Raw genomic sequence first — 27,942 nt, forward strand, 5'->3', positions numbered from 1 at the left:
TGACCAGAATTCGGCTTCCGTTTTGAACATTGCCTGGGGTAGACCGTTTGACCTGGTGCGCCTTTCTTTATAGAGCGTAGGATCCTATACTTTATTCCTTCAGGTGTCACTGTTGGCTTTTCAGTGAGTAAGTTAATGTTCTTCCTACTTGTGTGAACGGGCTCTTCGGGTGTTCTAAGGGGTAAAGGGCTTGGCCGCGATCGTGTTTGATTCGTGAAAGTATCATTGAGTTATTTATGCTTGGCAAAGTGAGGCAGTTGTTTTTGTAATGGATGATCTTAAAGTGAGAGGATAAGAAGTAGATCCATTCTTTGGCACTGATGAACTGGGAATATCTTGCATCTTACCGCCGACACTGCCAGGAGTCATCTTACTCACTGCATCGCTCCAGGTGCCCCAGCCTTCGCCGAACGCGCCGCCGCCACGGGAATACATATCCCGAGGTCCTTTGCGGTGGCGCGCACAGTTCACGTCACGGCAGCGCCCGGAGGCGCACTTAAGAAGCCCTGAGGCCGGCGCAGCGGGGGGAATATCTTGCATCTTACCGCCGACACTGCCAGGAGTCATCTTACTCACTGCATCGCTCCAGGTGCCCCAGCCTTCGCCGAACGTGCCGCCGCCACGGGAATACATATCCCGAGGTCCTTTGCGGTGGCGCGCACAGTTCACGTCACGGCAGCGCCCGGAGGCACACTTAAGAAACCCTGAGGCCGGCGCAGCGGGGGGAATATCTTGCATCTTACCGCCGACACTGCCAGGAGTCATCTTACTCACTGCATCGCTCCAGGTGCCCCAGCCTTCGCCGAACGCGCCGCCGCCACGGGAATACATATCCCGAGGTCCTTTGCGGTGGCGCGCACAGTTCACGTCACGGCAGCGCCCGGAGGCGCACTTAAGAAGCCCTGAGGCCCGCTTCGCGGGACGCGTGCGGGACGCGCCGGGCTAAGCCCGGGCAAAGGGCGGGCCCTCTGTGGCCCTCAGTGGTCTCCAGTGGTCGGGCGGGCCGCCCCCCTTTCGCCTTTTGGATGCATAGGTAAATACATTCAATATGGGGAAACGCACAATTATGCCTGTATCAGTAGACCCTGCCGTACCGATTGAGCTGCCCACTGCGTTTGATACTTTGCTGGCCAATGCTCTAACCATGGTAACCAATGAGATTGCTGACACCGAAAGAAGATTGTCCATAGGACTACCTAATATTACTTCCCGATGTTCTCAATCCCCAAAGACTGCATTAAATTCGGGTCTCCCACTTTCCCCCACAGTAACGGTTATTAAACCCACAGTTCAAATGGATACATTAACCCCTATTACTGGAGTCATTAGTTCGGTTACTATTCTTGTCCCTGACTGTTTAGCGGAACCCGAAACAGATAAAGTACCATGTACTAATAAGACAACAAGGGAAAAACGCAAGAGAGGCCCCGTGAAAAGTACTATAAATAAAAGAAAGCAACCAAGTCGCTGCAGAAACCAACCTACTCCACAGAGTATGTGGAATAAAGACAAAGACTGCGAAATAGTCACATCAATTGTCACCGAGGATTTTTCGCCTCCACCATTATCATTGGACGATGGTATTGAGAGACTCCCTGTTTACACTCGCAGCCCACAGTTCTCAGCTTTGGATAAAACCACTTGTGAGGACTTTATGTCGCAACCTGTGGGCACTGATAACTCTATCAGCACACAGACTGAGTTCCTCGACCGGAATATCCATCCTAAACCAAATGGCAATTTGATTGAAACTATCGTAGACACTATTTTTAAGCAAGTTGAAGTTCAAATAGCTAAACAATTTAATATCATTTTTAAGAGACTTGACAAAATCGAAAACCCTGTAAAAAAAGAGGAAATTAAAAGGAAAGGTATTATTAGCATAGATGCCCTTCGGGGAGAGAAATTCATGGATGAGCTAGAATCACTATGTAATGACCTGAGGGAGAGGGGTTTGGTTTTTACCGCAGATCCTGGCCATAGTAAGATCAAAGGTCCAACCATCGCTAAAACTGCCTCTTCTAATAGCAGTCTAGCCAGTACTCTACCTGTACGGATTACCGGTTTAACACATGACCCCTCTGATGTAGCAGGAACACTAACGGCCAGAACTGTAAGTTCAAATGTTAAGGCCACCACTGCCCCATTAGCTACCCCATCAACTAGGACAGGCAACACTCTGGGCGGTGTAAGCAATAAAGGAGGCGCACCTGAAAGAAATAGGTCCACCAATAATTTAGGGCCGCCACTTCTCTTACCCCCAGATGCCTGCCCATATGTTTTAGTCTTAGCAGGCGTCCCTGCCCTTAGAGAAGGTCAAAGTGAGTCATGGGCACAATTACACAATAAATGTATTGATTGGCTGACCAAACACAAAGGGGCAAGATGGGACATTTAAAATGAGATTATATCAACTCGCCGGGTGAGTTGGGTGGGCCCACAACACAAAAATATTAGTGGAGACTGCATAGTGATTAATTTTAGACATCCGAATTCTGTAAGATTCTTTATGGATACACATAATACCTATGCCAGCCTGTCCACTGCTATAACCCTTCACCCATTGGGTTACTTATATAGGCCCCCACATAGACTACCCCAAATGGTTTCCAATACCTTTCCTTTATCTAATAGATTCTCTGCCCTATCTGATTTAGGAAGTCTAGATTGACCACCACCAACATCTTCTAATATATCGGATGAGGTCACTAGCACAGTCCCCCTGGAAATGGCAAATTCTACATGTATCCTCAAATTATGCCCAGGTAGATTAGTACCCGCACACGTAGTATGCCCCGACCCTCCCGCAGCCCTCCTTTTTCCTGCTACTATCCTACCGATTGACACTTTAAGTATCATTAGCTGGAATATTGCCGGGCTTATAGGTAAGATGAAAATTAAAGAATGGGTCACATGGATAAGTGATTATGATGTGGTAATGCTGCAGGAAACATGGAGTACATGTGCCCAATTATTGGAGGGTTTTTTCTGTCATAATCTTACTGTACCATGTCCTGCTATGGGGCGTCCTAGCGGTGGTCTATCTATCTGGGCAAAAATCTCTAAGGATGTGAAAATTGAACCACTACATGTGGTTAGTAAACATTTGATAGCTGTAAGGTATGTTGCAAGGTTAAAGATTTGTTTTATAAACTTTTACAATAATGATTTCGTCAACCATCCTAATCCCACATTTTTAGAATTGTTTAATTTTATTGATGAAGTTGTGAATGGAGAAAAGTATGGCCAATTTGATGGTATTTGTGTAGGCGGAGACTTTAATGCTCATATTCATTCTACATCCCCACCCTGCAGACGAGGTTCAGAATTATTGGATTTATTACATAGTAGGGATTTAGATGATGTTATGGGTTTCAGCGGAATTGCTGAGGAAAATGCACCGGTTCCCACTTACATTGGCCGCGGTAGTTCTACAACCATTGACTATATGTTCACCTCTTCTCTCCTTAGTGGAGTGTTACTTAAATCTGAGGTTGTCAGTAGTTCATATAGTGATCATCTACCAATTGTAATCCACCTTAAATCCATTAAAAGACCTACAGGCCCGCATGAGGTTGGAGCCTCAAACATTACTGTTTCCACAGATAGGCTCAGGATTGTATGGAGAGGGATCGACAATAAAGAGATTCTAGCTAATGTGATTAGGAATAACCCTCTATTGATCTCTAACTGCTTAACACTCGGTGGCCCTGATATAACCAAGTCCTTCTGTGATTTATGTGCAGTTATAAAAAGGGCAATTTCCAAACCCCTAAAGGGACGGAATATAAGTAATCATAGATGGTTTGATACCAATTGCTCGAGGGCTAATAGAGAACTTAGAAAGGCCCTGGAAACCAAACCCCGAGATGTGTCCCTTGTCAGATCGTTATGCCTTAAATACAAGCATGCACTAAAAGCAAGATCTGAGGAGCTGTTAATAAGCCATTGGGACAATCTGACCAAAACTGCTGCCCTAAAAGATACGACAGGGTTCTGGAGAGAAGTAAAGAACCTAAGAGCCCTGGGCAGTAATATTACCCCGATAAACTGCAACATCACAGGTGATTCATGGGTCACTCATTTTTCTAAGCTTTACGCTGCAGTCGGAGACCCAACCGAGGATATCTTCCCCGATGGTACCATAGCCATAACACTAGAGGAGGTGGAGGAAGCCATTGCCAATAGTGCTGGCAATAAGGCCCCTGGCCCGGACGGTTTGTCCATCGACCAGATAAAATCGAATATTTGTCTCTGGGCCCCCTTACTCTGCAATCTCTTCAATAACCTGAGCAAGAAGTCCATCCCCTCGACATGGTCTAGTAGTACCATTGTACCTATTTTTAAAAAGGGAAACAGGATGGACCCGGGGTGTTATCGACCAATATCATTGATCGATAACACCCTGAAGGTCCTTGGAAGGGTTTTATTCAACAAAATTAGCTCCTGGGCAGACGAGAACTCTATTATCCATCGTTGCCAGCTGGGTTTTAGGAGTAAACTCGGCACGGTGGAACAATGTCTGAACCTTAATCTCCTAATGGCCAAATATACAAGAGCCAAAAAATCCCCTTTATATTTTGGTTTTATGGACTTAAGTTCAGCATTTGATTTTGTAAACCGTTCCCGCCTATGGTCCATTCTTTTAAATTATGGTTTGGATGAAGCCTTAGTCCACTTTTTGGCCAACCTCCATCGCAATTTGAAAGCCCGTGTACGAATAAACAACGAAGGCGCGGTTTCAAACGATATTTTAATTCACAAGGGGGTGAGACAGGGCTGCGTCTTGGCCCCCTTGCTTTTTATATTATATATTAATGAACTGTCCAACTCTCTATGCAATCTGACTAAGGATGTCCCCATTATTAACAAGAAACCCATCCCGGCGTTACTCTACGCAGATGATGCGGTCCTTATGGGCCGCACCCCGAATGCTCTGCGTGTTTTAATTTCGGGATTTGTCAGTTATATGGCTGATTTAGGTCTGTGCACCAATTTTAATAAATCTTTTATAATGACCTGCGGTCCTAAAAATTATAAAATCTCAAAGATCACGATAGGTCAAAATACTCTAAAATGCACTTGCACTTTCCCCTGTTTGGGTCTGCTATTTTCCAATAGTGGTTCATGGCAACCCCATGTTGCAATGGGGAGGAATAAACTCTCCAAATCTATCAACTCTGTTACCTCTCTTCATCAACCCCGTCAGGCTGATGTTGTCTCCAGTTTACTACAAGTTTATCGGACCCAATGCCTCCCAACTGGAACGTATGGAGCAGAAGTCTGGGGATTCTCAAACTGCTCAGAATTACAGAGAGAAGAGAATAGATTCTGTCGGAAGATCCTGGGGGGAGTTATTAGTGCATCGACCTTCGTATGTCACAATGAATTAAAATTGCACTATATTGAGGATTTTATTAGAGCCAGACCTGCATTATTTTGGTTAAGGATCTGGCAAAACCCAGCAGCCTCCCTTTCCCGTGAGATCATTATGGATTGTCTGCAAAGTGAGAATTCGCGTTTAATTCCATGGATAAATGCGGTAGAAAGGAGCCTTGTGAGCGTCAATTATGGTCACCTATTCTCAGACCCCGACCAGATTGACTGCTCCCATAAAAATCTGGTGAGAAGGGCACTCTATCAATATTTCCATAATGAGAGGGAAAAAGTGGACTCACTGAAACAATCCACAACAAACTACCTAATGATCCGGGAGCCACACACTGAATCTCCGATGTTACCCCAGCCCTATTTACGTAAAAAATTGGGCAGGTGGAACAGGATTTTATTATTTAGATTCAGGGACAGGAGCATTGTAAATCTTATCTGCTTCCCACTGGGCTACACTAAAAACCTGGAAAAATTATATTGCCCTTGTGACCTTGGTGGTACCCAGAGTATGCTCCATTTTATTTTTGGCTGTGGTTTTTACAGGAAATATACAAAGCATTACCTAATCCCTTACTGCAGGAAATACGATCTGACTGACCACAACCATGCTTCTAGACACTTTTTAATGCTTGGATCAGACGAACTAATTTTTAGAGTTACTGGTTTCCTCAATGCAATTGTACGTTCACGCAGGTCTTTGAAAATTGAGTAATTTTATATGTATTTTGCAACTCAAAGTCTAATTTGCACAAACTTAATGCTTTGCATTTGCTTACATATGCATTTCTGCACTTTAAAGCCTAATTTGCACAAATTTAATGCATTATACTTGTTTACATATGCATTCTGCACTTTAAAGCCTAATTTGTACAAACTTAATGAAACACGTTTGTTTTGCTTCTATAAAGTCAGTGGTTCTATAAAGTCAGTGGTTACATTCCAGTATACCCCTATATATTGTATGTATGGAGGCCTTATGCATAGTCTAGTAAGGAAGCATAATTGTATTTTAACTGTTGCTTTTGTAAGTCATATTTAATATGTTATTTATTATAAATTGTGGTCTGAAATTAGTATCAAATTGTGTATCTTAACCCAGATTTTGTGCTTTTATGGATGGTTTTTTGAAATCCGAATAAAGTCTATTTGAATTGAATTGAATTTGGCACTGATGTTTGCATTTCCGCCTCGCTGGCTCCTGTTCACCATGGACAAGAATTGCTTTGAATTTGATTTCCTGCTTTCATGGAAGAGCTTCAGCCAAAATTGATCGGAGGCTTCTCGTTTTTCCCTGCATACGGCGGACTTAAAGGCTGCTTGAGCTTGCTTATAATTGAGAAATTTAGTTTTTTTGTCTGGGCTCTTCCTTGATTACCGAAGGGCTCGATTTCTGTGAAGCTTTAGCTTTTTTGTTGCTGGTGAAATGCGTGATTAAAATACCTCCTGCTGAGTTTTCCTCTTTGCGGGCACTGCATATAACAATTGGTTGGTAAAATTTGCCCAGCTACTAATAGCTGTTGAGTCAATGTCTAGTTGTTGATTTAACAGTGCTCTGCTTTTTTCCATCAAAAATGGGGCCATGTCGACTGACCATTTTTATATCGTTTTAAATTCTCTGTGTATGTGCCTCCGTGGGTGTAGGCCAACTCCTGGTGGCGCGGTGTTTTCGCGAGTTTTGTTATTATTTGAGGTCGATGGTCGCTATCGCCTTGTGGTGCAATGTAGTAGTTCTCAATCAGTGGGAAAATTTCTATGCTCCCTAGAGAAAAATCTAGGAAAGAGAAAGTTCGGCCGTCAGATCGTGTCCAGGCTGGAGGTTTATCCATAGGGAAACGACCATTCAGGACGGTGTAACCAATGCTGCTGAGCTGGGTAACTGCGTACTCCCCCAATTTAGATGGTCTATTGTCAGTGGGAATTGACTGTGAGACTAGGTGTGTTGGAACCATTTGCAGAGTAGGCTCAGGATACTCGATGAGATTACTGTATAGGTTTGTGTTGAAATCGCCTGTGATTATACTTGGTATGCTGCCGTACTCGCTAAGCAAATTACATACGTTATTGGTCAGGCTATCCAATTTTGACTTTTTCTCTGAGGTCCGCGGGGATATATAAACATTGAGAAGAAGTAGCTGGCTTTCGGTCTGTCCGCTTGCCATTAGTATTCCACTGAGCCAGTCTTCCTTAAATTTCAGCTGTTTAGTATGCTGAGATAGTTTGGTTGACACGTAAATAGCTAGGCCGCCGCTTGGCCTACCGAACTTGGACTGTCTTTTTGCAAACAATGCAAATTCGAGGTAGCCTTCTATGGGTGTATTGTCAACTGCTCAGGTTTCCTGCAGTAGGATGATGATGTGCTCCTTTAGGAAGCCCCTAGTAGCGGCTGATTGAATTTTTAGTCCTAGGCCGTTGATGTTCCACGAGCATATTGATACGCCTAGATCGGAAATATTTCAATCGTTCTTGCTTCTAGCTAGGGCCCCTGGGAGCCAGGACCAACCTACTGTTGCCGAGTTTTGCTGACATGGTTTGTACTTCTGTATTGCTTTCGGTGAACGACTTCTAGCTGTTTTTAATACTGAAAAGGGGGCCGGACTTGCACTGGGTATCTGGTCCTGATTGGTCTCCAAAATTGATGGGTAACAATGGGCACTAAATGACGATATTATTATGCCCCAATTTTTAAATTGATCTGCTTTTGACTGAACCAATTCTCGAATTGTTGGTTGAGCCAATAATAGTTGGGTTATTTTGCCCTCATAGGTGCCTGGTGATGGGATGAATAGGATGGCGATTATGTCATTAGACTGCACGATGCTCAAGTCTGGGATGGATTTAAAGAGTCTTAATATGTTTCCGCGATTTAAGATATCGTGGGGGCATCTTGAGACGTACTCCGGAGTTAGCAGAAGTGTGGTGCCTGCGTTTGTATTTGGCTGCTTAAGAGCTTTGTCATCCGTTGGGGGTTTTATTTTCGTTGAGTTTTCGATGGAGGCCTGTGTGGTTGTGCGTGTGGCAGCGCATGATAAAAACGGCTCGCGTTGGTTGATGGTTGGTGACTGAGCAGGAAGTCTTCTGCTCGAAGATGCTTGCGGATGGCTACTAGAACTAGAAGTAGAAAGAGGTTTTGATGGAGGGGCTGGGTAACTATGCATTGCAGGGCGTGAGGGTTATACTCCTCTAATGATGGGCTATTGGGGATGGTGTCTAACAACTGCGTCAAGGGATTTTCGATTCCCCATAGCCATATAACTGGTGCAGGGGGAGGTGTTGGTGATGTCCCGGGATCGAGTTCTGCTTGCATTGGATGCTGTGAAAGCGACACACGTCCTTAAGACCCTCTCTCTTGATAGGTATTTTGTTGCCTAGGATCTTTATGGGGGGTCTGGGCTTGTGATGCAGAATTCTGGTACAGGTTTGCTCCTGAAGTGAGCTGCTGCTCTCGTGCTTGGTCTAAGGTGATATCGACCGGGCCTCTGGAGTTTTGTGTTTTAATTTCAATAGTGTGTTTGTTTTGACTCTTCCATAATCTTTTTGTTTCCCTTTTGGACAACCTGTGTTTGTTATGTTCTTCAGCTGAAGTAATGGGGGTTACTTTGCTGTCTTCCAACTCCGTGAAATGCGGGGGGATTGGTGGGGACTGGTCTTCCGTGGCAGTTGGGCCCTCGACTGTGTTACAAGACAGAGTTAGTGAGACTGATGACCCTGCCAAGGGTAAGTTCTTGATTTCTGTTATCACGGAGGAAAGAAATTGTGGAAGGGTTGATAATGAATCAATAATGGGGGAGCAGCAGCATACCGATTGAACCAGTTTGGCTTGGGATAGAGCTTTTGTGATGAGCAGATTTAGTGCCTCTAGTTTCTGATCTATACCGGCGGTATACACCGCTAGCGTGTTCAAGAGATGCACCTGCATGTCCATTTTGTCAGAGTGGTAGGTTAAAGCGGCTGCCGAGGTTTGAAGGGTCTGTAGTAACTGAATCCAGAGATCATTTTGATCTACAGCTGGTGAGGTTTCGTGGGCTTCTGGTTTTGGTTGATCGTTGAAAAAAAATGAGAGATCTAGGGGGGTAAGGAAAAAATTGTCTCCTGGCCCCTCTTAATTACCCATGTCAACGCCTGAGTTGGCCATTTGTGATTGGCTTTTTGGTTCTGGATTTTTAAGTTGAGGGTGGTAATGAGACACAACTTGGGGATACATTACACTGGCATTTATTTTTTGCTTGTAGGATACTCTGGAGAGTTTTGGTGGTGATGGAAACGACTGGCTTAGGAACTGTGCAGGCTGGACTGTTCAGAAACTAGCATCTTTGAGGGTAGGATCTTGGGTTGGAGCATGCTCAGTTTGAACTAACTGTTGCTTCGGAGGAGACTGTCCTGGGACTTGAGATGATCGACTACTTTCTGGGATTTCTGAAGTGTCCGAGTTATTTGGTTCCATGGTTGCTGTGGAAAATGGCTGCGGGCAGGTTTCACCTTCATTGACTGCCGCATGGATCGAAGCCTGGATTAAAATTTTGTTCGGAGTTGCTACTGCTTTTGTTAACGGAAAAGCCTGGATCAGTGCCCTTGGACTAGAGTTTTGCTTCGGGGCAGCCACTGGCTCTAGGTTCCTAAAGTAGTTCCTTATTGAGGGTTGATTTATCGGTAAGTTTATGGGGGCTGTTGAGCCCGTTCGATCGATGCTTCCGAACTATTGGAGATGATTTTTGCCTTTGCGATCTTTTTTAAGGACTTTGATGGTGTTTTCCTCTCCCGCCCGATCTCATGTTTGAAAAGCTTGCGAAACTCCTACTGTGGGGGGGAGGGAGTGCCGCCGACAGCCAATTTCTTAGGAAGTTTTTTATTTTTTATTTAATTGATTAGATGATACTCCGCACTAGATGTTCTGGGAGCTCTCACTGGTTCTCACTAATGAGCCCACAGCTCCTGCCTAGATGCAGAACAACAGGAAACTAATGGCTTCTGTAGTGTGATACAGGTACAGAGAATGTTGTCTGAGGCCTTACTTGGTGCAGGTTAGTTGATGCAACTCAGATACTGAAGTAACTGGGATTGTTGGTGACTAGGTGCACTCAAATTTCCCTTTTTTGGCCCCTTGTCGTCCGATAAAGTTGGTGCTCCTGAGCTAGGCTAGGCTGGAGCTCGAAGGGTACGTCGGTGCGCGGCAACCCTAGGTGTAACTGTAAGCTAAAGTGACTCAGGGTTGTGGGACGATTCTAGGTGGTGATTCTTAATTCTTGTCGGTTTTTTAAGAACTGTTGCGAAAACTATAAGCTGTAAGGCTGTAGGCTAAAGGCTGAGGGCTTTCAGGTAGCTTAGGCTTTTAGGTAGCTTAGATAATTGAGAGTTATTAAGAGTTGTTGAAACAGCTTCAAGTGCGGTTGCTCGTATGGAGTTTTGGCCAGAAGTTTTTTGGCAAGCAGGGCTCGCGAAGCTACTGCAGACTCTGGTCAGACCTGATGTAACAGGCCGACTCTGCAGTTAGTCAGGGGCTCTCACTTGGTGCGGCTGCCTGCTAAAAGGCAGCCGCACTTGCCCTCCCGATAAGTTGTTGCGTGTCCGGAAAATGCGGTCACGTTACCCGTGGCCGCTATGATAAGTTGGGTGATTGCTGGTGATTGCTAGGAACCAGGAGAGGAAAGGGCGGGGGGGGCAAGGAGGAGAAGGCAGACGAGGCTGGAGGTCTGGGGGAGCTAAGAAAGTAGCCGGCTCCCCAAGGTGCTGGGGGCCATAAAGTTTGAAAACCAGCCCGCCCGAGCCCGGGGGCTAGCCTGCAATCAGCCTGCTGCCTCTACCACTGCCGATATCCTCACCGTTGTTCCTGCTCCGCTCCGTTGCTCCGTCGCCCTGCCCCTGTGCCACTACTGATATAGTCGGTTGGTCGGTTGATGGATCGCACAGCACACCGCGGTTTTCAGGCTCCGAGGCTCTGGATCGCCACTCGTCCACCCGTCTGCCATCCGCTCGTCTGTCTGTCGTGTGACCGGAACACCGGTACAAGTGAGACAATACGTCAGCTTTTGGTGTTACTTATTGACAATGAATACCATACAATATGGGACAGATGTATGTGGTCTTTTCATCTAAAAACGATTTATGTAATTTCTTTTAAGGCCTATGACTGTTCACAATTTACGAGTACAAAAACGAATGATTAAGTTGGTTAACTCTGCTTGTTAGCATGGCAGTTGTTTTTGTCTTATGTATTCACTTTTTTGGTACTATCGTGGTTGTTCGTGGTTTTTTATTTTATGTCTAAGATGTATGGAATAACTTTTTTTTTTTTGAAAGATATATTCATGTATTAGTCCTGAAGAACGTGGAATCTGAGTCAACTCCACCGAAGCAGCGTGGCCAAGCAACATGGCCGACAGGACGTGAGCTCCCTCGGCTCCCGACAAGCCAGCCACTAAATCCTGCAATATCCATGTCTGCCGACGTCTACGACAGTCCCTGTTGTGTGGCTGGGACTCTGCTCGCTGCGGGGGCTCCCTTGGGGGAAAGCGGGACGGAGGAAGTGCCCGGAATCAGCTGCGACGGCTCTGCGCCTGCCGTCCCACTCGGCTGAAAATCACGCGAGGCCGGGGACGAAGCCTGCACCAACCGGCGGTCTGAGTGGCGGCGTATTTCCTTCCGCATGCCCGGCGCCTTTGATAGCTACTCAGGAGGCGCCTGGACCTTGCTGTTGGGCCTTAAGAGGTTGGACGGGCCCCGAGGGGCCTAGTGGGACACTGAGGATCGGCTTGGGGTGCGACCGGGGACCGGGCTCACCATCGCCTACAACGGAGGCTCTGGCGCCCGCGGCTGAGGTGTCCGTCGTTGCTGCAGAACCCTCCACTGGAAGTGTGAACATATGCCCCCCCCCCCTCCCCCGCCGGCCCTGGAGTGTGCTGCTGTCCGCGTGCGGGTCCGTGAGATGACCCTGGACGGGGGTCTATGAGGAGTGGTGCCTGTCGGCGGTCACCCGGAGGTGGCGGGTGGCCGTGTTCCCCTCTTGACCTGCTGGGGGAGTTCCTGAGGCCGAGAGGGCGCTATCGGCCCGGCTGGGCTAGTGAGCCGGCGCTTGGGGGCGCGACCTGCTGGCCAGCTTCGCCCCCTCAGTGGGGACATCCTGGACACCCTTGATGGCGGCTGGAGGCCCTCTGGTTCTTGGGGCCCCCGGGAAGTGAACACCTACTGCCTGGCTGCAGCTCTGCAAGAAGGGAGCTGCCATGCCCCAGGAAACGTACTCGTGCCACGCATGAGACGACACCCGGCTGGGCCCTTCTCTCTGCCTGCCCCTTGTGGAGGTCGCGGGGGTGCCCGGCCACCCTTGGAAACTCCCATACGGCCTACCTGCTTGAAGACAACTACGGTTGGACTGGCTGCCTGTCTGGAGAAGACTGCAGAGACGTCTCTGGGACCTCGGTGAGCTGTGGGGGCCCTCACTGGTGGACGACAGGTCGGGTTTCCTCGCCCTGGCGCCAGCTTTGAGGAGAGCAGCCCTGGGGTCACTGCTGGACGCTCGCTCGGCCCCTTCCTGGGGAAGTAGCGGACTTGGGCTCCCCGGTTTTGCTGGAAAGCAACGCACTTGACCTGGCCCTATTGCTCCTGGCGGCATCTGAGGAGGAACGTAAGTCCGCTTTCGTTCAGCCATTGTAGGGATATTGTGTTTGCTGATCGTTATACTTGCGGACGCCTTGCGTTCCACTGGGGCCTCCATCATGGGCAGGGACAAGCAGCTGCGTGCCGCCAACCCCAACACCAACACCATCACACAGTACACCACACAACGCCTTGCCATGCAGCGAATCACTCGTCAGACGGGCCCAGAGGGTGAGGGTGATACCCTCAATGAGCCGTCTCGAGCCGAGCTCCTGGAGGCGATACAGGGGTCCCGCACCGCCTTGGAAAAACAAATTGAGACTGTCTCTATTGATGTTAATCTACTATGGGCAGATCTGCGGAAGGTGGCGGATAAGGTCTCCACAGCGGAAGGTGACATCGTCCAGCTCCAGGGGGAGGTGGCCACCCTGAGGCAGCAGGTTTCCCAGCTCACCAACACTACAAGAGCGCTGGAACGACGTGCGGAGGGACGGGCGCACCGCAGTAACATCAAAGTCCTGGGCATTCCGGAGCCCTCAGAGCAGGGTAATGTGGAGCGCTTCCTGGAGAACTGGATATGTACTAAGCTATGCCCCAACTGCCTGTCGGAGATCTTTGTGGTTGAGAGGGCCCACAGGGCGTTGGTCCCTCCGCCGAGGCCGGGGGCTCCCCCCAGGGCCCTCATTGCTAAAATCCTGAACTATCGGGGCAGGGACTGTATCCTGCGGGCAGCGCGAGAAGAACCTGACCTCACTTTCGACAACGCCAAGGTCTCCATTTATCCGGATTACACCCGCCAGGTGCAGGAACAGCGGAAGTCTTTTCTTGGCATCAAGCAGAAGCTGCGTGAACTCCACCTACAGTACATGCTCCTGTACCCTGCGAAACTCAAGGTGCTCACGAATGGAAAGGCCCATTTCTTCGAATCTCCAGAGGAGGCATGGGAGTGGCTGGAGATCAGAGGGGATGCCCTCCCCCCACGCGAGCGGAGGGGATCCCGTGGAACCTGGGGGACTAGATCTTCTGGGAGCTGCAGGGACCGACGCGGGAGTCTGGCCGTCCCTGACGCTCCGGTGGAGAGACAGCGGATTACGGTGGGAGACGACGGTGCGCTGCGAGTGGAGTCCTCTGACTCCGACGGCACTCCCCCGGGGACTGTGGCGGGGACTCCCGGGGAGAGCTTGGTGCCGGAGACTCTCCTGTCCACTTCCCATGTGATTCCAGAAACAGTCATGGACGCTTCTGCGTCCGCTACGGCATCGCCTGCAGTTGATAACCTTTTTCTTTTTTCCACTGTTGGGGGGGAGGGGGACGGTCCTTAGAGGCCTAGCGATTCTTTCCTCACTGAGATCTGGGTGCCTTCCGTACAGAGTTTGAGCTGCTGTAGCACGCCTTTGGTGGGGTTTGCCGGTTACACTGACCTGAGGCTTCCCCAGGTACATACTCAGGCAGTCTGAGACATTGAATTATGCCATGAGGTGGCTGGTCTGAGCCGGGAGTTGGAATTGGGGGAAGGGGGTTTTCCTCTCCTTTTGTTGGGTAGTTCAGCCCGTTTGGGCTCATGGGTCGGCTGTGCACGTCCTGGCACCAGCACGGGAAGGGCATTTCTGCATGCTATGTTGTTGTCATTAAATTGCTCGTGGGAGGGAGAGGGTGTTTTTAGGGGGGGGTTGTTGGTTCTTTTTAGGCATCGTATGTATAGCATTTCGGGCGCAGGGCCGGTGTGGCTACACGGGACGCAGAACACGAAGGGGTTGGTCACTTCACCACACATGGGGTATAAATTCCTGAGCTGGAACGTGAGGGGGCTGAGTACATGCACCAAGAGATATAGGGTCCTGTCCTCCCTTCGCAGACATAAGATCTCGATAGCATGCCTCCAAGAAACTCACCTTACAGACGACGGGGCTCAGAAATTGGGGGAAAAATGGCGGGGACAGGTTTTCCACTCGTCATTTTCTACATATGCCAGGGGAGTCCTAGTGTGGGTTGCCCCTGGGGTCCCATTTGCCATCCAATATGTGGAAGCTGACATCCATGGGAGGTATCTACTCCTTAGAGCTAAACTGGATGGTAGGGATGTGGCCATACTGAACACCTATGCCCCAAACACGGACGACCCAGACTTTTTTCAGTCCCTGCAGGAGGTCCTGGTCTCGGAGCTGGAGGTTCCACTACTTTGGATGGGGGATTTTAATTGTGTCTTAGACCCTGTTCTTGACCGGTTCCCACCCCGTGCTGGCACGAAACCACGAATGACAGCGAAACTCCGGGAGGTCATGGGGAATATAGGAGCCCAGGATGTATGGTGCCAGAGACACCCAACTCAGAAGGTGTACACCTGTTTTTCCTCCACTCACAATACGCATAGTCGCTTGAATAGGGTCTTACTCGCAAATCCGGATGCCACTATGTCCTTTGAGGTGACCCATCAAGCGTGATTCCTAACTGATCACTCCCCTGTGGCATGTGTGGTGAATTGGGGAGGCCCGATATGTCGCCCACGGACTTGGAGGTTACTGACAGAGATTCTCGAGGACCCGGTGGGAAAGCATCACCTCGAAACTGCCATAACTGATTAAGTTGACCTGAACTGGGGTGGGGCGGACCTCTCACTGGCCACAAAATGGGACGCCCTGAAGGCGGTGGTGAGAGGGGTGTGTATGAGTCTTGCATACGGGGTCCGGAAGCAGCTCCAACGAGAGCTACAGGAGGAGGAACGCCACCTCTTGGAGGTACAGACCTCTGAGGCCCTTGACATTACGGAGAGGGAGGGGGAACATGACATCCAGACACGCATCCATGACATTTTGGACAGGCTCGATAAATACACCCTCACACAGTACAGGCAACGTCCCCATAGGGAAGGGGATAATTCAGGTCGACTTCTGGCCTGGATTCTCCGGCGGGAAAGAGCCCCAGATGTAATTGTGGCTTTACGTGAGCCTACGGGGGGCCTGTTCCACTCTGGGGTGGGACTGCTGCGGGTCCTTAAGTCTCATCTCCAGCTGGTGTATACCGTGGACCCTGCCATTTCCGAGGCATTCTATCTCCCTTACCTTCAGGATCTGACCCTACGGTCTATCCCCAAGCGGGCACAGGAGGACTTTGACGAACCCCTAACACTGGGCGAGGTACGATCTGCTCTGCAGCACCTACCGAGAGCCAAGTCCCCGGGTAGTGACGGGTTCCCTCCAGAGTTTTATCAAGCATTTGAGGGTACGCTTACCCGACTCCTGTTGCAGGTTTATCTCGAGGCATTTGAGTGCGGAATTCTCCCACCGAGCATGACTCTGGGGGAAATATGCATGATCCTGAAGCCGGGAGGGGATGCACACGAGCCTTCCTCGTATCGACCGATCATGATGCTCAACACGGACGTTAAGATCCTGTGCAAGCTCTTAGCCTCTCGCTTAGCGCCATACATGACTTACTTGGTCCACGAGGATCAGTGCGGTTTCATACCGGGACGCAACACGGCTATGAATCTGCGGCGGTTGAATCACATTCTACATGAGGTGCGGGGTCGGGAGGAGCAGATGGTGTTGGTGTCTATTGACCTCGCCAAGGCGTTCGACACAGTTGATTGGGGTTACCTTCTGGAGGTCCTCCGCGCTGTGGGGTTGGGTCCCAACTTTTGTAGCTGGATTCGCATTTTGTATACAGCCCCCCGTGCTAGGGTGAAACTTGGGGGCGCAAGGTCAGAGGAGTGGCGACTGGGACAGGGTACACGCCAGAGGTGTCCCCTCTCACCGTTACTCTTTGCCCTAGCCATAGAGTCCTTCGCTGCCCGGGTTCGGACCGACATGGAACAGTGGGGAATAAGGGTGGGTGGCACGTGCAATGTTATCTCCCTGTATGCTGACGACGCTCTGTTTTATTTGGCTTCTCCCCGGGACGCACTTCCGGTATTGCTGCACCACTTAGACCGGTTTGGGGAGGTCTCTGGATTACGACTTAACCGCAGTAAGTCACTGATTTTTCCACTGGCGGGTCTGGACTCGGTGCCCCTGGGGGACCTACCAGATCTCGGGCTGCGCTGGGAACAGGTAGGGTTCCGTTACCTTGGTATACAGGTGGCCCCGACGGACACGAAGGTGCTAGCCCGGAACGTAGATCGCATAATCGCGTCCTTACAGCAGTCTGTGTCATTTTGGAATTCTCTACCGCTTTCATTGATGGGTCGGCTGGCCATCGCTAAGATGGTAATGCTCCCTAGGACTTTATATGTACTTCAGAACTCACTATGTCCGTTGCTGCCACGAGTTTTCAGAACACTAAACACGTTACTTGCGTCCCTGCTATGGGCGGGCCGGCGCAGTAGGGTAGCTCTTCACACCATTATCCGCAGCTATGAGGAGCTCCACGCTTCGACCTATATTATTGCGCGGCCCATTTACAACATGCGGCACGTTGGCTTACCGATACAGATAATTGGGAGACACACCTTCTCTCTGGTAGGGTGGACACCCCGACGCTGCAGGAAGCACTGATGCAGGGTAGGGGGTCGGACACATCCCTTCCCTATATTGTGCGACCCACGGCCGGTTTATGGCAGCGGTTCGTTGAGAAGGTCTTACGGAGGGCACCCTTTCACAGGGAGCTTCTGATCTGGATACTGGCCCCCTTCATTGACATGGGGCAACATATGTCCTTTCAATCTTGGAGGGAGGGTGGGTGCAAAGTTCTGGCTGACCTTTATCCCAATGAGACCTTCCTTACTTACGAGCAGGCGGAAGAGACCTTTGGCCTTGGACGGGGACAATTCCTACACTTCCGGGGACTCCAGGACGCGGTGAAAGTCACCTGGCCCCAGTACCTGGACATTCCACCACTGACACATACCCTGGATATCCAACTTTCATGCGGTAAGGGTCATAAATTGTTCTCTCTCCTGTACAAAGCCATGAAACAGGATTCAACCCCCCCCCCCCCGGTACCGCGGTCTCGGGCTGCCTGGGAGACAGATCTCGCCACCCCGCTGGAGGAGAAACAATGGGCGCACATAGGCTCCCTCACACGCACAGTTTCATGCAACGCCAGATTTAAGCAGACGCACTTCAATTTTTTTACACCACACCTACCTAACCCCGGTATCCCTGAAACGTATCTCTGGGGACAGGGGAGATAGATGCCCTAGATGTGCCGCTGAGACAGCGGGCTTTTTACACTTGGCTTGGGACTGTCCATTGGTTAGGCAGTTTTGGGTGGGGGTGGTGGGTCGGATAGTTGCAGCCACAGGCGACGCAAGTAACGTGTTTAGTGTTCTGAAAACTCGTGGCAGCAACGGACATAGTGAGTTCTGGAGTACATATAAAGTCCTAGGGAGCATTACCATCTTAGCGATGGCCAGCCGACCCATCAATGAAAGCGGTAGAGAATTCCAAAATGACACAGACTGCTGTAAGGACGCGATTATGCGATCTACGTTCCGGGCTAGCACCTTCGTGTCCGTCGGGCCACCTGTATACCAAGGTAACGGAACCCTACCTGTTCCCAGCGCAGCCCGAGATCTGGTAGGTCCCCCGGGGGCACCGAGTCCAGACCCGCCAGTGGAAAAATCAGTGACTTACTGCGGTTACGTCGTAATCCAGAGACCTCCCCAAACCGGTCTAAGTGGTGCAGCAATACCGGAAGTGCGTCCCGGGGAGAAGCCAAATAAAACAGAGCGTCGTCAGCATACAGGGAGATAACATTGCACGTGCCACCCACCCTTATTCCCCACTGTTCCATGTCGGTCCGAACCCGGGCAGCGAAGGACTCTATGGCTAGGGCAAAGAGTAACGGTGAGAGGGGACACCTCTGGCGTGTACCCTGTCCCAGTCGCCACTCCTCTGACCTTGCGCCCCCAAGTTTCACCCTAGCACGGGGGGCTGTATACAAAATGCGAATCCAGCTACAAAAGTTGGGACCCAACCCCACAGTGCGGAGGACCTCCAGAAGGTAACCCCAATCAACTGTGTCGAACGCCTTGGCGAGGTCAATAGACACCAACACCATCTGCTCCTCCCGACCCCGCACCTCATGTAGAATGTGATTCAACCGCCGCAGATTCATAGCCGTGTTGCGTCCCGGTATGAAACCACACTGATCCTCGTGGACCAAGTAAGTCATGTATGGCGCTAAGCGAGAGGCTAAGAGCTTGCACAGGATCTTAACGTCCGTGTTGAGCATCATGATCGGTCGATACGAGGAACGCTCGTGTGCATCCCCTCCCGGCTTCAGGATCATGCATATTTCCCCCAGCGTCATGCTCGGTGGGAGAATTCCGCACTCAAATGCCTCGAGATAAACCTGCAACAGGAGTCGGGCGCCCGAACTCTTGTTTTGTCTGCTTGCATTAGTCCGGAAACCCAAGAAAAAGAAACTCCCGTATAAGCTCCTACAATTAATGCTAGTACTAGCCAAGCGCAGGGTGGCAATAACTTGAATGGAGCAGAAGGCCCCGGAGGTGCCCATCTGGCTTAAAGATGTCCGTGAGTGGTCCCTAGCCGAGGAAGCTCACATGCAACTCACTCGAAGGGATGAGAAGCTGCAGGATGACCTAATGGCTTGGCGGGTTGTGTGTACTTCTGGGTTAGCAGAAGGGGAGCCCTCCCCACAGGATACGACTGACAGTTAAGTGGGTTGGATCTACCCATTGGGTCTGGGCACGACGGGGAGCGAGAGGGTCGGCCCCAGTAAAATACGCAGTGCGACAAAGTGCTGTGCCCAGTTCCTTCCTCACGGTGCTCTACGGTGCTCTGTTTGCACGTTATTTTTTCTTTCCCCATGGTTCCGTTCCCTCCCTGATGCTGCCTGTAGTCCTATGTGCCATTAATTATGTCATAGATTTGCCTGTATACAATGATCCGATGCCAGTTTGTGTGTTTTTCGTTTTTATAACATGTAAACTGAAAAAATAAAGTTTATAAAAATAAAACTCCACCGAAGCACGTCAATGAAATATACAGACATGATCTGGAGGCACTGGGTGTCCTTACATGTTATTAATTACAATTAATATCTCAGATACATAAAGTAGATGTATACATATTTCACAAACTGATTGTTTTGTTTTAGATGAGTCTTCCTTGTTATTGTGATATGTGGTATATTTGTTTATATATTTGTATGTGATCTTAAGGATTTTCAAATATATTGGAGGATTATAACGATAATTGTTTTTCTAAGCTTTCGGGTATTCAATTTTTATATGGTTGTGAGTGTGTGTTAATGTGTGATTGATGTGAGACTGAATGGCTGGAGGCTCACCAGGTGGAGCCTCTTTGCGCCTCTATTACACTACAGGAGGTTAAGGGAGTAATCTAGTCCATGAGGGACGGATTGGCCCATGGTGGGGACGGGCTCTCTGTGGAGTTTTATAAAGAATATGCTGCATAATTGGTCCCTTTGATGATGATGGTGATGATGATGACAGCAATTTATAGCACACACGGACACTCCATGGAGTGTCCCGGCGTCAGAAATGTAGGTCGGAAAAAGAACAAACTAGTTAGTCCTTCACAAAAAGCCAGATTTTAAGCTTTTTCTTAAACCTTGCCAAATCGCTTACTGCGTGTATCTCAAGAGGTAACAGATTCCAAGCAACTGAGCCCAGATGCACGAAGGACCTTCCATATGTTCTTACGTGCTGAATTTAGAGGAGGACTGCTAGAAGTTTGTTGGTAGACCTCAGCTTTCTGGGAGAATTGTGGAATCCTAATCCGGCTTTGAGGTAAGAAGCTCCTGATTAATACAGTCTGGAAGTTTATAATAAATACTTTAAAACTGGCATGCTCCCCCATCATTATGGGAAACCATAGTGATCATCTTTCCCGGCAAACCCCCACATAAATGCGAATCATCAGACTGACCTCCTGATTAATCAATATGGATAGCAAGGTACTGGCCCAAATCATTTTAAATAGATTACTGTAATTGCTACACCTACTGGTCTGCCAAAACCAGTCATGTTTATTTTTGGAAGATCCACATCTGATAACCCCCGCACACTCATTGCCATTACTAATCAAATAGACCATGACCTCGAAGTAAATGTGTCTTTTTTAGCTACAGCAATAACTTTTGACTTCATCGAATTACCTTATTGATGATGGTCCTAGAGAGTATGTGCATGAGAAAATTATTTATTAAGATGGGTAACTCCTCGACACTGAACCAACGGCAAGAATTAAAGTCAATAATTCACTCTCCACTCCAATGCCGGTACAAAGGTGCACCAGATGGAGGTGCCCACTGTTGCCTCTGTTGTTTACTTTGGCGGCGGAACTGTTGGCGATTGTACTGCGGGAATTTCACCAGCATAGGGGAAAACATTTTGCATCATGGAAGATTGTCCTATCAACGTATGCTGATGATATTCTTCTCATTGTCAGAAAATCCCACTACCAACCTTTGCCCAGTCATTAACGAAGTAATACAGTTTTGCAGTTGGTCTGGCCTCTGTATTAATTGGTTTAAGTATGTGCTGGTCTCGCTAACCCGGGTGACGCAGGCTCTAGCACTTCAGTATCCTCTGAATTGGCAGACAGGCTCTATCCTTTACTTGGGTATCCATTACCATTGTGTGCAGGAACGCTCATGAAGGAGAACTATGGTAGATGTATGTCGCACCTTACTGGACTGGTTGGCGGCTGGATTAAACTGCCCCAGTCATTGGCAGGATGGGTAGCATCCTTCCCAAATTACTCTACCTCTTCCAGAACATCACAGTTACCCTCCGTAAAGCATTCTTCAGTCAGTTGAAGTCGTGAATGGTCCGGTTGGCCTGAGCATGCAAGCGCCCTAGGATAGCCTGGCATAAGTTAGAATTGTTGCATGGCACCATTGGTTTCACCCAGCATGCCATCTCCAACACTTACATTTAGAAGCTGGATTCATTTCCCCCATCCCACTGGCCATCACTTTACTGACTTGTGTCACTGACAAATACTTAAATGCACTATTCACTACACATTCCAGTACTCCATCATCCTAGACTGTCACTGACTTCTGAGTCCTGAATTCATAAATACTTAAGAGAAGTAGGTTGGACTCATTGGGAGACATGTTTCTAGGTGGCCACTTCTTATCGTGGGGAGTTTCTTAGCAATAACCCCAGCACGTTAATTGACATGCTGCTCTAACAGCAGCCGAGAGGATCAATGCGAGAGGTATTTCAGATGATGCTGGATGACCCCTTCCCCCCGTCGTCGAATGGGCATTGCTCACTCTGGCATATTGGACCAAAGTATGTGCGATAGTGGCAGAAATTACTAGAGTGGAGCCAAATTTGCTACCTTGTTGCAATCCTGGTATATGTAAAAGACAGCCCAAAACAGTTTCGTAAATTAGGTGCTATTGCACTACAGCTGAGTAAGCCGATGGCAGAAAAAAATTGGCACCTCCTGACACTTATTGGCTGAAAGATATCACCACGGGAATTGGGAGTGCGGAGTTTTATAATAAGCTTCTACTGCGAGCCTCCCGCCTTCGGGCATATGGTCTGCCCTGTGTACTTACCTAGAAGAATTAAATTCATAATCGGGTATCCAAATAGTATGTTTACTGGGTCCCATCAAGTACCGAGAACACTGTTTGACGAAAGTGTATTTAGAGAGGTCTGAGGACCCCTACTGTGTTATTTTGCATGTTATCTGCTAAACAAAACTAGGATGTAAAATGTGCACCAATGGAGTAATGTTGTTGCGTTTGTAAAGCACATTTTTACCAGTTAATTACTGTTCATTGAAGGGTTTTTATATACTCACATGGCAGCATTTTCATATGCAATATGCTGTTGTGTTGATATTTCATAAATATGCCAGCCTTGAGTATAGGGTAAAAATGAAGCTGTTGTATTACGCTTTATTTTATTTATACAGGCTTCATACCCCAGACAAGTTGCTGAAAGTAATTTCAGGATGGGTAGCATGCTAATCAGTGGAAGTGCTTGCCTTGCAGGCTACATGGGTAGTGTATTCTATCATGAGCAGATCATAGTTGTGCTCTTATGATGTTTGATGATCTAAAGAAACTTTTCAGTCACTCACAACCCAGTCACAGATCTGGGTTGTATCCATCATGATTCTTTAGATCACTTTGCCACCCTAGTTCAGACCCAGCCACGTGCAAATCAGTCTTGACTCTGTTCCTCATGGTAACAGCCCAGCCCGAACTGCCAAGCCAGGTCTTCCCTGGACCGGAAACAAGCATCCTGGGACCAGTTTCTCATCAGCCAGGCTACCTTGAATCCAGTGGTAAAGTGAGCAAGAGACCCACGTCTGGGCTAGACTGTTCCCATGAAGAAAAGGGTCAAGACTGATTTGCATATGGCTGGGTCTGAACTGGGGCGGCAAAGTGAGCTAAAGAACGATGATGGATTCAACCCAGATCTGTGACTGGGGGTTAGTGTCTGAAAAGCTTGAGCGCTCAATCCATCATCTCCTTGTGTTTGCTTAAAACTTAACAAACAAAACAGTTTTTAGTTAGTGGTTCAAATTTCAATCTCTTGCCCTCCTAATGTCCCCTGATTTTGGTGAATGTCCTAAACCTCAGCATTATGTTTAAAGGTTAGCTGTAATTATTCAATTGGACTCTCATGTTGTTTCTGTCACTGCTTCTTGCAAGTTTTATATGAGACCAATGTGGCCTATTGTCCCATATATCTCTGAGGATGGCTGCCACTCCACCCATATGGCACTATTTGGATATGGACTTGATTATTGCAACGGTTTCTACCTTGGGTATCTTCTACTTTAATCTGGCACCTTCCATTTATTCTAAACTAAGATGCCCACATTGGGCCCCGCTGCTGGAACTCTTTACCTTTTAATCCTGGAACTATTTATTCTCATTTTGGATACAGGAAATACTTCAAAACTTTATTTAACCAACATTTTCTTTGATGTCACAATCTTCTGATTGTGCTTCTGACTAGGTTACAGCTCCATGAGATCCAATGGACGGTAGTGTGCTTTATAAAAATTCAATAACATCTCCAGAACAACAAATTTCAGATGCTGCCCTTAAAATGTAATCAAACTTTCGTAAGTATTATTTCAGGATAGATCAGTAATGCTAGCTAATGAGACAAAGTGGACCAATAGGACATTCATATTGGAGATAGGTAAAAGTGATGGTGGTGAAGTTTTCTGTATGTTTTCTATATAAACACATTGAGTTTTATATTTTAATATGTGTATTCATAATTCAGATGTCTTATTGCAGTCTGTATTTTTTATTTTATAGACTTTGAATCCGAAGTGGAATGAAGAGATCCTCTTTAGAGTGAGTACTTTTTTTGTGTACAATATTGTAAGTAGTATTTCTTCAATTAACTTTTTTTTACCATGATATACTATGTCTATGGTAAACACTTTGTCATGGGAGTTGCTCGTTTGCTTTCCTTTCTTAACTAAAATAATATTGCATGCACTGCAAGAGGACAAAAAACGTGTGTATGCACACTTTTCAAGTATTATGAACAAATGTGTGTCAGCATATCACTTGTCTGTGCAGCAATGCTCCTAAAATACAGCCAACGCAGCATACTGCAGGGTTCCGGCGATGTAATATAACTGCAAATCAGGTCCCCCCTCTGCAGGGTTCAGCTTAAAGACGTTTAACTTAAACCTGCTTCTCTTACCCGTCCAGACCAAGGACACTAAGAGGCTATTGAGTTTCACAAAGAGGGACCTCAGTAGGTCACAGAGGGTCTTTTGCCTCCCATGTAGGCACCAGGGCAACAATAGCATTTTGCTTAATGCTACCCTGCACATCACTAACACCAGCAGTGTGTTCCAGAACCCTATAGACTTTGGCAGACCTTAGACCACCTGGCCCTTATTTAGGTCAAACTGGCGGCTGGGACGTGCACGGCCTGTATGCCCAGATTCTAAAGTTCTCCATTTCTCAGGGGATTCCTACCTCGGGGAGATCGTCCCATGGCCTTATCACCAAACCTGCCAATGGGAAGACCACCGTCTTGTGCCTATTGGCTCAAAGTCCTGATGCTTGACCAAAATCCTCCTTCACACTCCATAGTTTTGGGAGGGAGTCCTCCGGTTAGGTCAGGTATAGAAGAGTGTTGTCGGCATATAATGACACTATGTGACCTTTGTTCCCGACCCGCACCCTCAGTCTTCCTTAACTCGTTCCAGGTGGATCACCAGTGGCTCCATGGCCAGGGTGAAGAGGAGCGATGATAGGGGACAACCTTGTCATGTGCCCCTCCCTACATGTAGAATGTCGGACACCACAGATCCTGATTGCATTCTTGCGGTGGGCGCTTTATCTAACATCTGCACCCAGGATAAGAAGCCCGGCCACACTCCCATGTGTCTCAACACCTCCCACATGTACTCCCACCCCAAAGTGTTGAAGGCCTTCTCGATAGATAGCGCTACCATTATCGCTTCCAAAGCTGTTTCCTGCCCCGAATGGAAAACATGGGACAAGCACTGGATGTTCTTGTGTCTCTCCCATCCTGGTATAAACCCACATTGGTCATCAACGCACCACCTCCAGGAGTATCTTTGTGTCTACGTTGAACATGGACAGCGGCCTGTAGGATCCTAGATGTCTCAGGTCTTTGTCCGGGTTAGGGAGCATCATAATTATACAGGAATCAACAGGAGAGGAAGGGAACAATGAAGAGCTACTCCTACTCCCCTCAAAATAAATCAAGCAATCAACAAAGGAGTGTATCAAATTAGTGGCAAAGCGAAAGAGCAAGCTTGCAGGTAATCACGTTAGATTAACACTGTTTGGAAAGAACCATTTGGTTTCTTAAAAAAGCCCTCACTCACCAACCTGGTTGGTGACATGCTTCATCATTGAGCCCCACCAGGAGTGGCCGAGTACCACCCTAGTGTGCTGCAACACCAGATTACTGCGGAGCTGGTAAAAAAAGTGTTTGAGTGAAAGGTGAATTAGGTGAAATTTAAAAATTTCCAAATTGTGTCAAAAAGAACTTTATATGATTTTGCCAATCAGACATAGGTAAAAAAATGTGTGGGATAAAGAACTAGAATTAAAAGTTCATATATTACCCCTAAACGTGCGGTCAACATGTTTCTGCCTACATGAATGTTAATCAGGCTTTCATCAGGACCAAAGGTGTAGATGTGAGAACCCGGAGGTATGAGCTCGCTAAGGCCCACCCTAACCAAGGGTTTATAAGTGTTAAAAACATCAAAAAACACTCAAAATAGATTCCGTCATGTATAGAGAGGAACCGAGTTTATTCTGAAAAAAGGTTCATTGTGACAAACGAAAACGTACAACATAGAGAAACACAAAAGGCAAACAAATATGCGTCAGTATGCTTCTGAAGTTGTCACAATTTAGAGACATGCAAACGTGCTCTTCGAGGTGCACTTATGATAGTAATAACCAGAATTCCGGTGTTGCTATCCGTGAACTCGTGCAACTAACAAGGACTGCCAACTGAATGCTAAAACGTAAAAACGATCCCAAAGTAACGTATCTTACCCAGTAGTATACTTTGATATTTGGTCACTTTTGTGTTGGCCGATTTTCACTTGCTAGTATATACGTTACTTGGGTATTTCGATCTCCCATGAATCAGAGAGGGATCGTTTTTACGTTTTAGCATTCAGTTGGCAGTCCTTGTTAGTTGTACGAGTTCACGGATAGCAACACCGATTTCTGGTTATTACTATCATAAGTGCACCTCGAAGAGCACATTTGCATGTCTCTAAATTGTGACATCTTCAGAAGCATACTGACGCATATTTGTTTGTCTTTTGTGTTTCTCTATGTTGTACGTTTCCGTTTGTCACAATGAACCTTTTTTCAGAATAAACTTGGTTCCTCTCTATACATGACGGAATCTATTTTGAGTGTTTTTTGATGTTTTTAACACTTATAAACCCTTGGTTATGGTGGGCCTTAGCGAGCTCATACCGCCGGGTTCTCACATCTACACCTTTGGTCCTGATGAAAGCCTGATTAACATTCATGTAGGCAGAAACATGTTGACCGCACTTTTAGGGGTAATACATGAACTTTTAATTCTAGTTCTTTATCCCACACACGTTCTTACCTATGTCTGATTGGCAAAATTAATAAAGTTCTTTTTGACACAATTTGGACATTTTTTAACTTCACCTAATTCACCTTTCACTCAAACACTTTTTTACCAGCTCCGCAGTAATCTGACGTTGCTACACACTAGGGTGGCACTCAGCCACTCCTGGTGGGGCCCAATGATGAAGCATGTCACCAACCAGGTTGGTGAGTGAGGGCTTTTTTAAGAAACAAAATGGTTCTTTTCAAACAGTGTTAATCTAACGTGATTACCTGCAAGCTTGCTCTTTCGCTTTGCCACTAATTTGATACACTCTTTTCTTGATTGCTTGCATCATAATTATAGTCTCACTCATCAGTCCCGTTAGCGAACCCCGACTTTTTGCTTCCTAATATGTCTCTCGGAATTTGGGTAACAGTAGTTCAAAGTAGGCCTGGTAGTACTCCACCGGAAGTCCATCCAGTCCTAGGCACTTCCCAAAGGCCATACCATGGACAGCCGCATGTATTTCCTCCAATTGAAGTTCCTCTTTTAGACACTCTCGCTGGGCTTCCCTGACGCTGGGGTAGACCTCTCTAGAAAGGATAGTGCCCCCACTACCGTGTCCCCATTAGACGTTACCATACACTTTCGCTAGGTGACCCCGTAGTAGTGCATTAATTCCAAGTTGTCCCACAATGAAGGTACAGTCCACACGACGAAGGATAGGATCAACGGTGGTGATCTCTCTCTCTTAAGCAGCCATACCAGTAGACACCCTGATTTGTCTCCATTTTTATGTAGCCTCAGCCTATATTCTCACCTTGTGTAGCAGTCTAGCTTGTTCCATAGATCCATTACCCTGCGACGTGACGCTAACAGTTCCCCGTCCGCAGTGTCTTGGTCCCTCACCTGTCCCTGGAGACGAGTCAGTATCTTCTCCTCCCCCA

General features: G+C 47.7%; 1 protein-coding gene across 2 annotated transcripts in view; it reads left to right on the top strand.

Moving 5' to 3' along the window:
• Nucleotides 1-27,942, top strand: part of NEDD4 (NEDD4 E3 ubiquitin protein ligase) — a 1,922,401-nt gene that overhangs the window by 260,810 nt on the left and 1,633,649 nt on the right. For both annotated transcript variants that reach the window (XM_085644133.1, XM_085644134.1), the window contains exon 4: nt 24,211-24,249. In XM_085644133.1, the coding sequence (XP_085500259.1) occupies nt 24,211-24,249 (39 nt within the window). The remainder of the gene's footprint in view (nt 1-24,210; nt 24,250-27,942) is intronic.

This window comes from Triturus cristatus, chromosome 3_1, assembly GCF_964204655.1.
Source record: "Triturus cristatus chromosome 3_1, aTriCri1.1, whole genome shotgun sequence".
NCBI classification, from domain to species: Eukaryota; Metazoa; Chordata; class Amphibia; order Caudata; family Salamandridae; genus Triturus; species Triturus cristatus.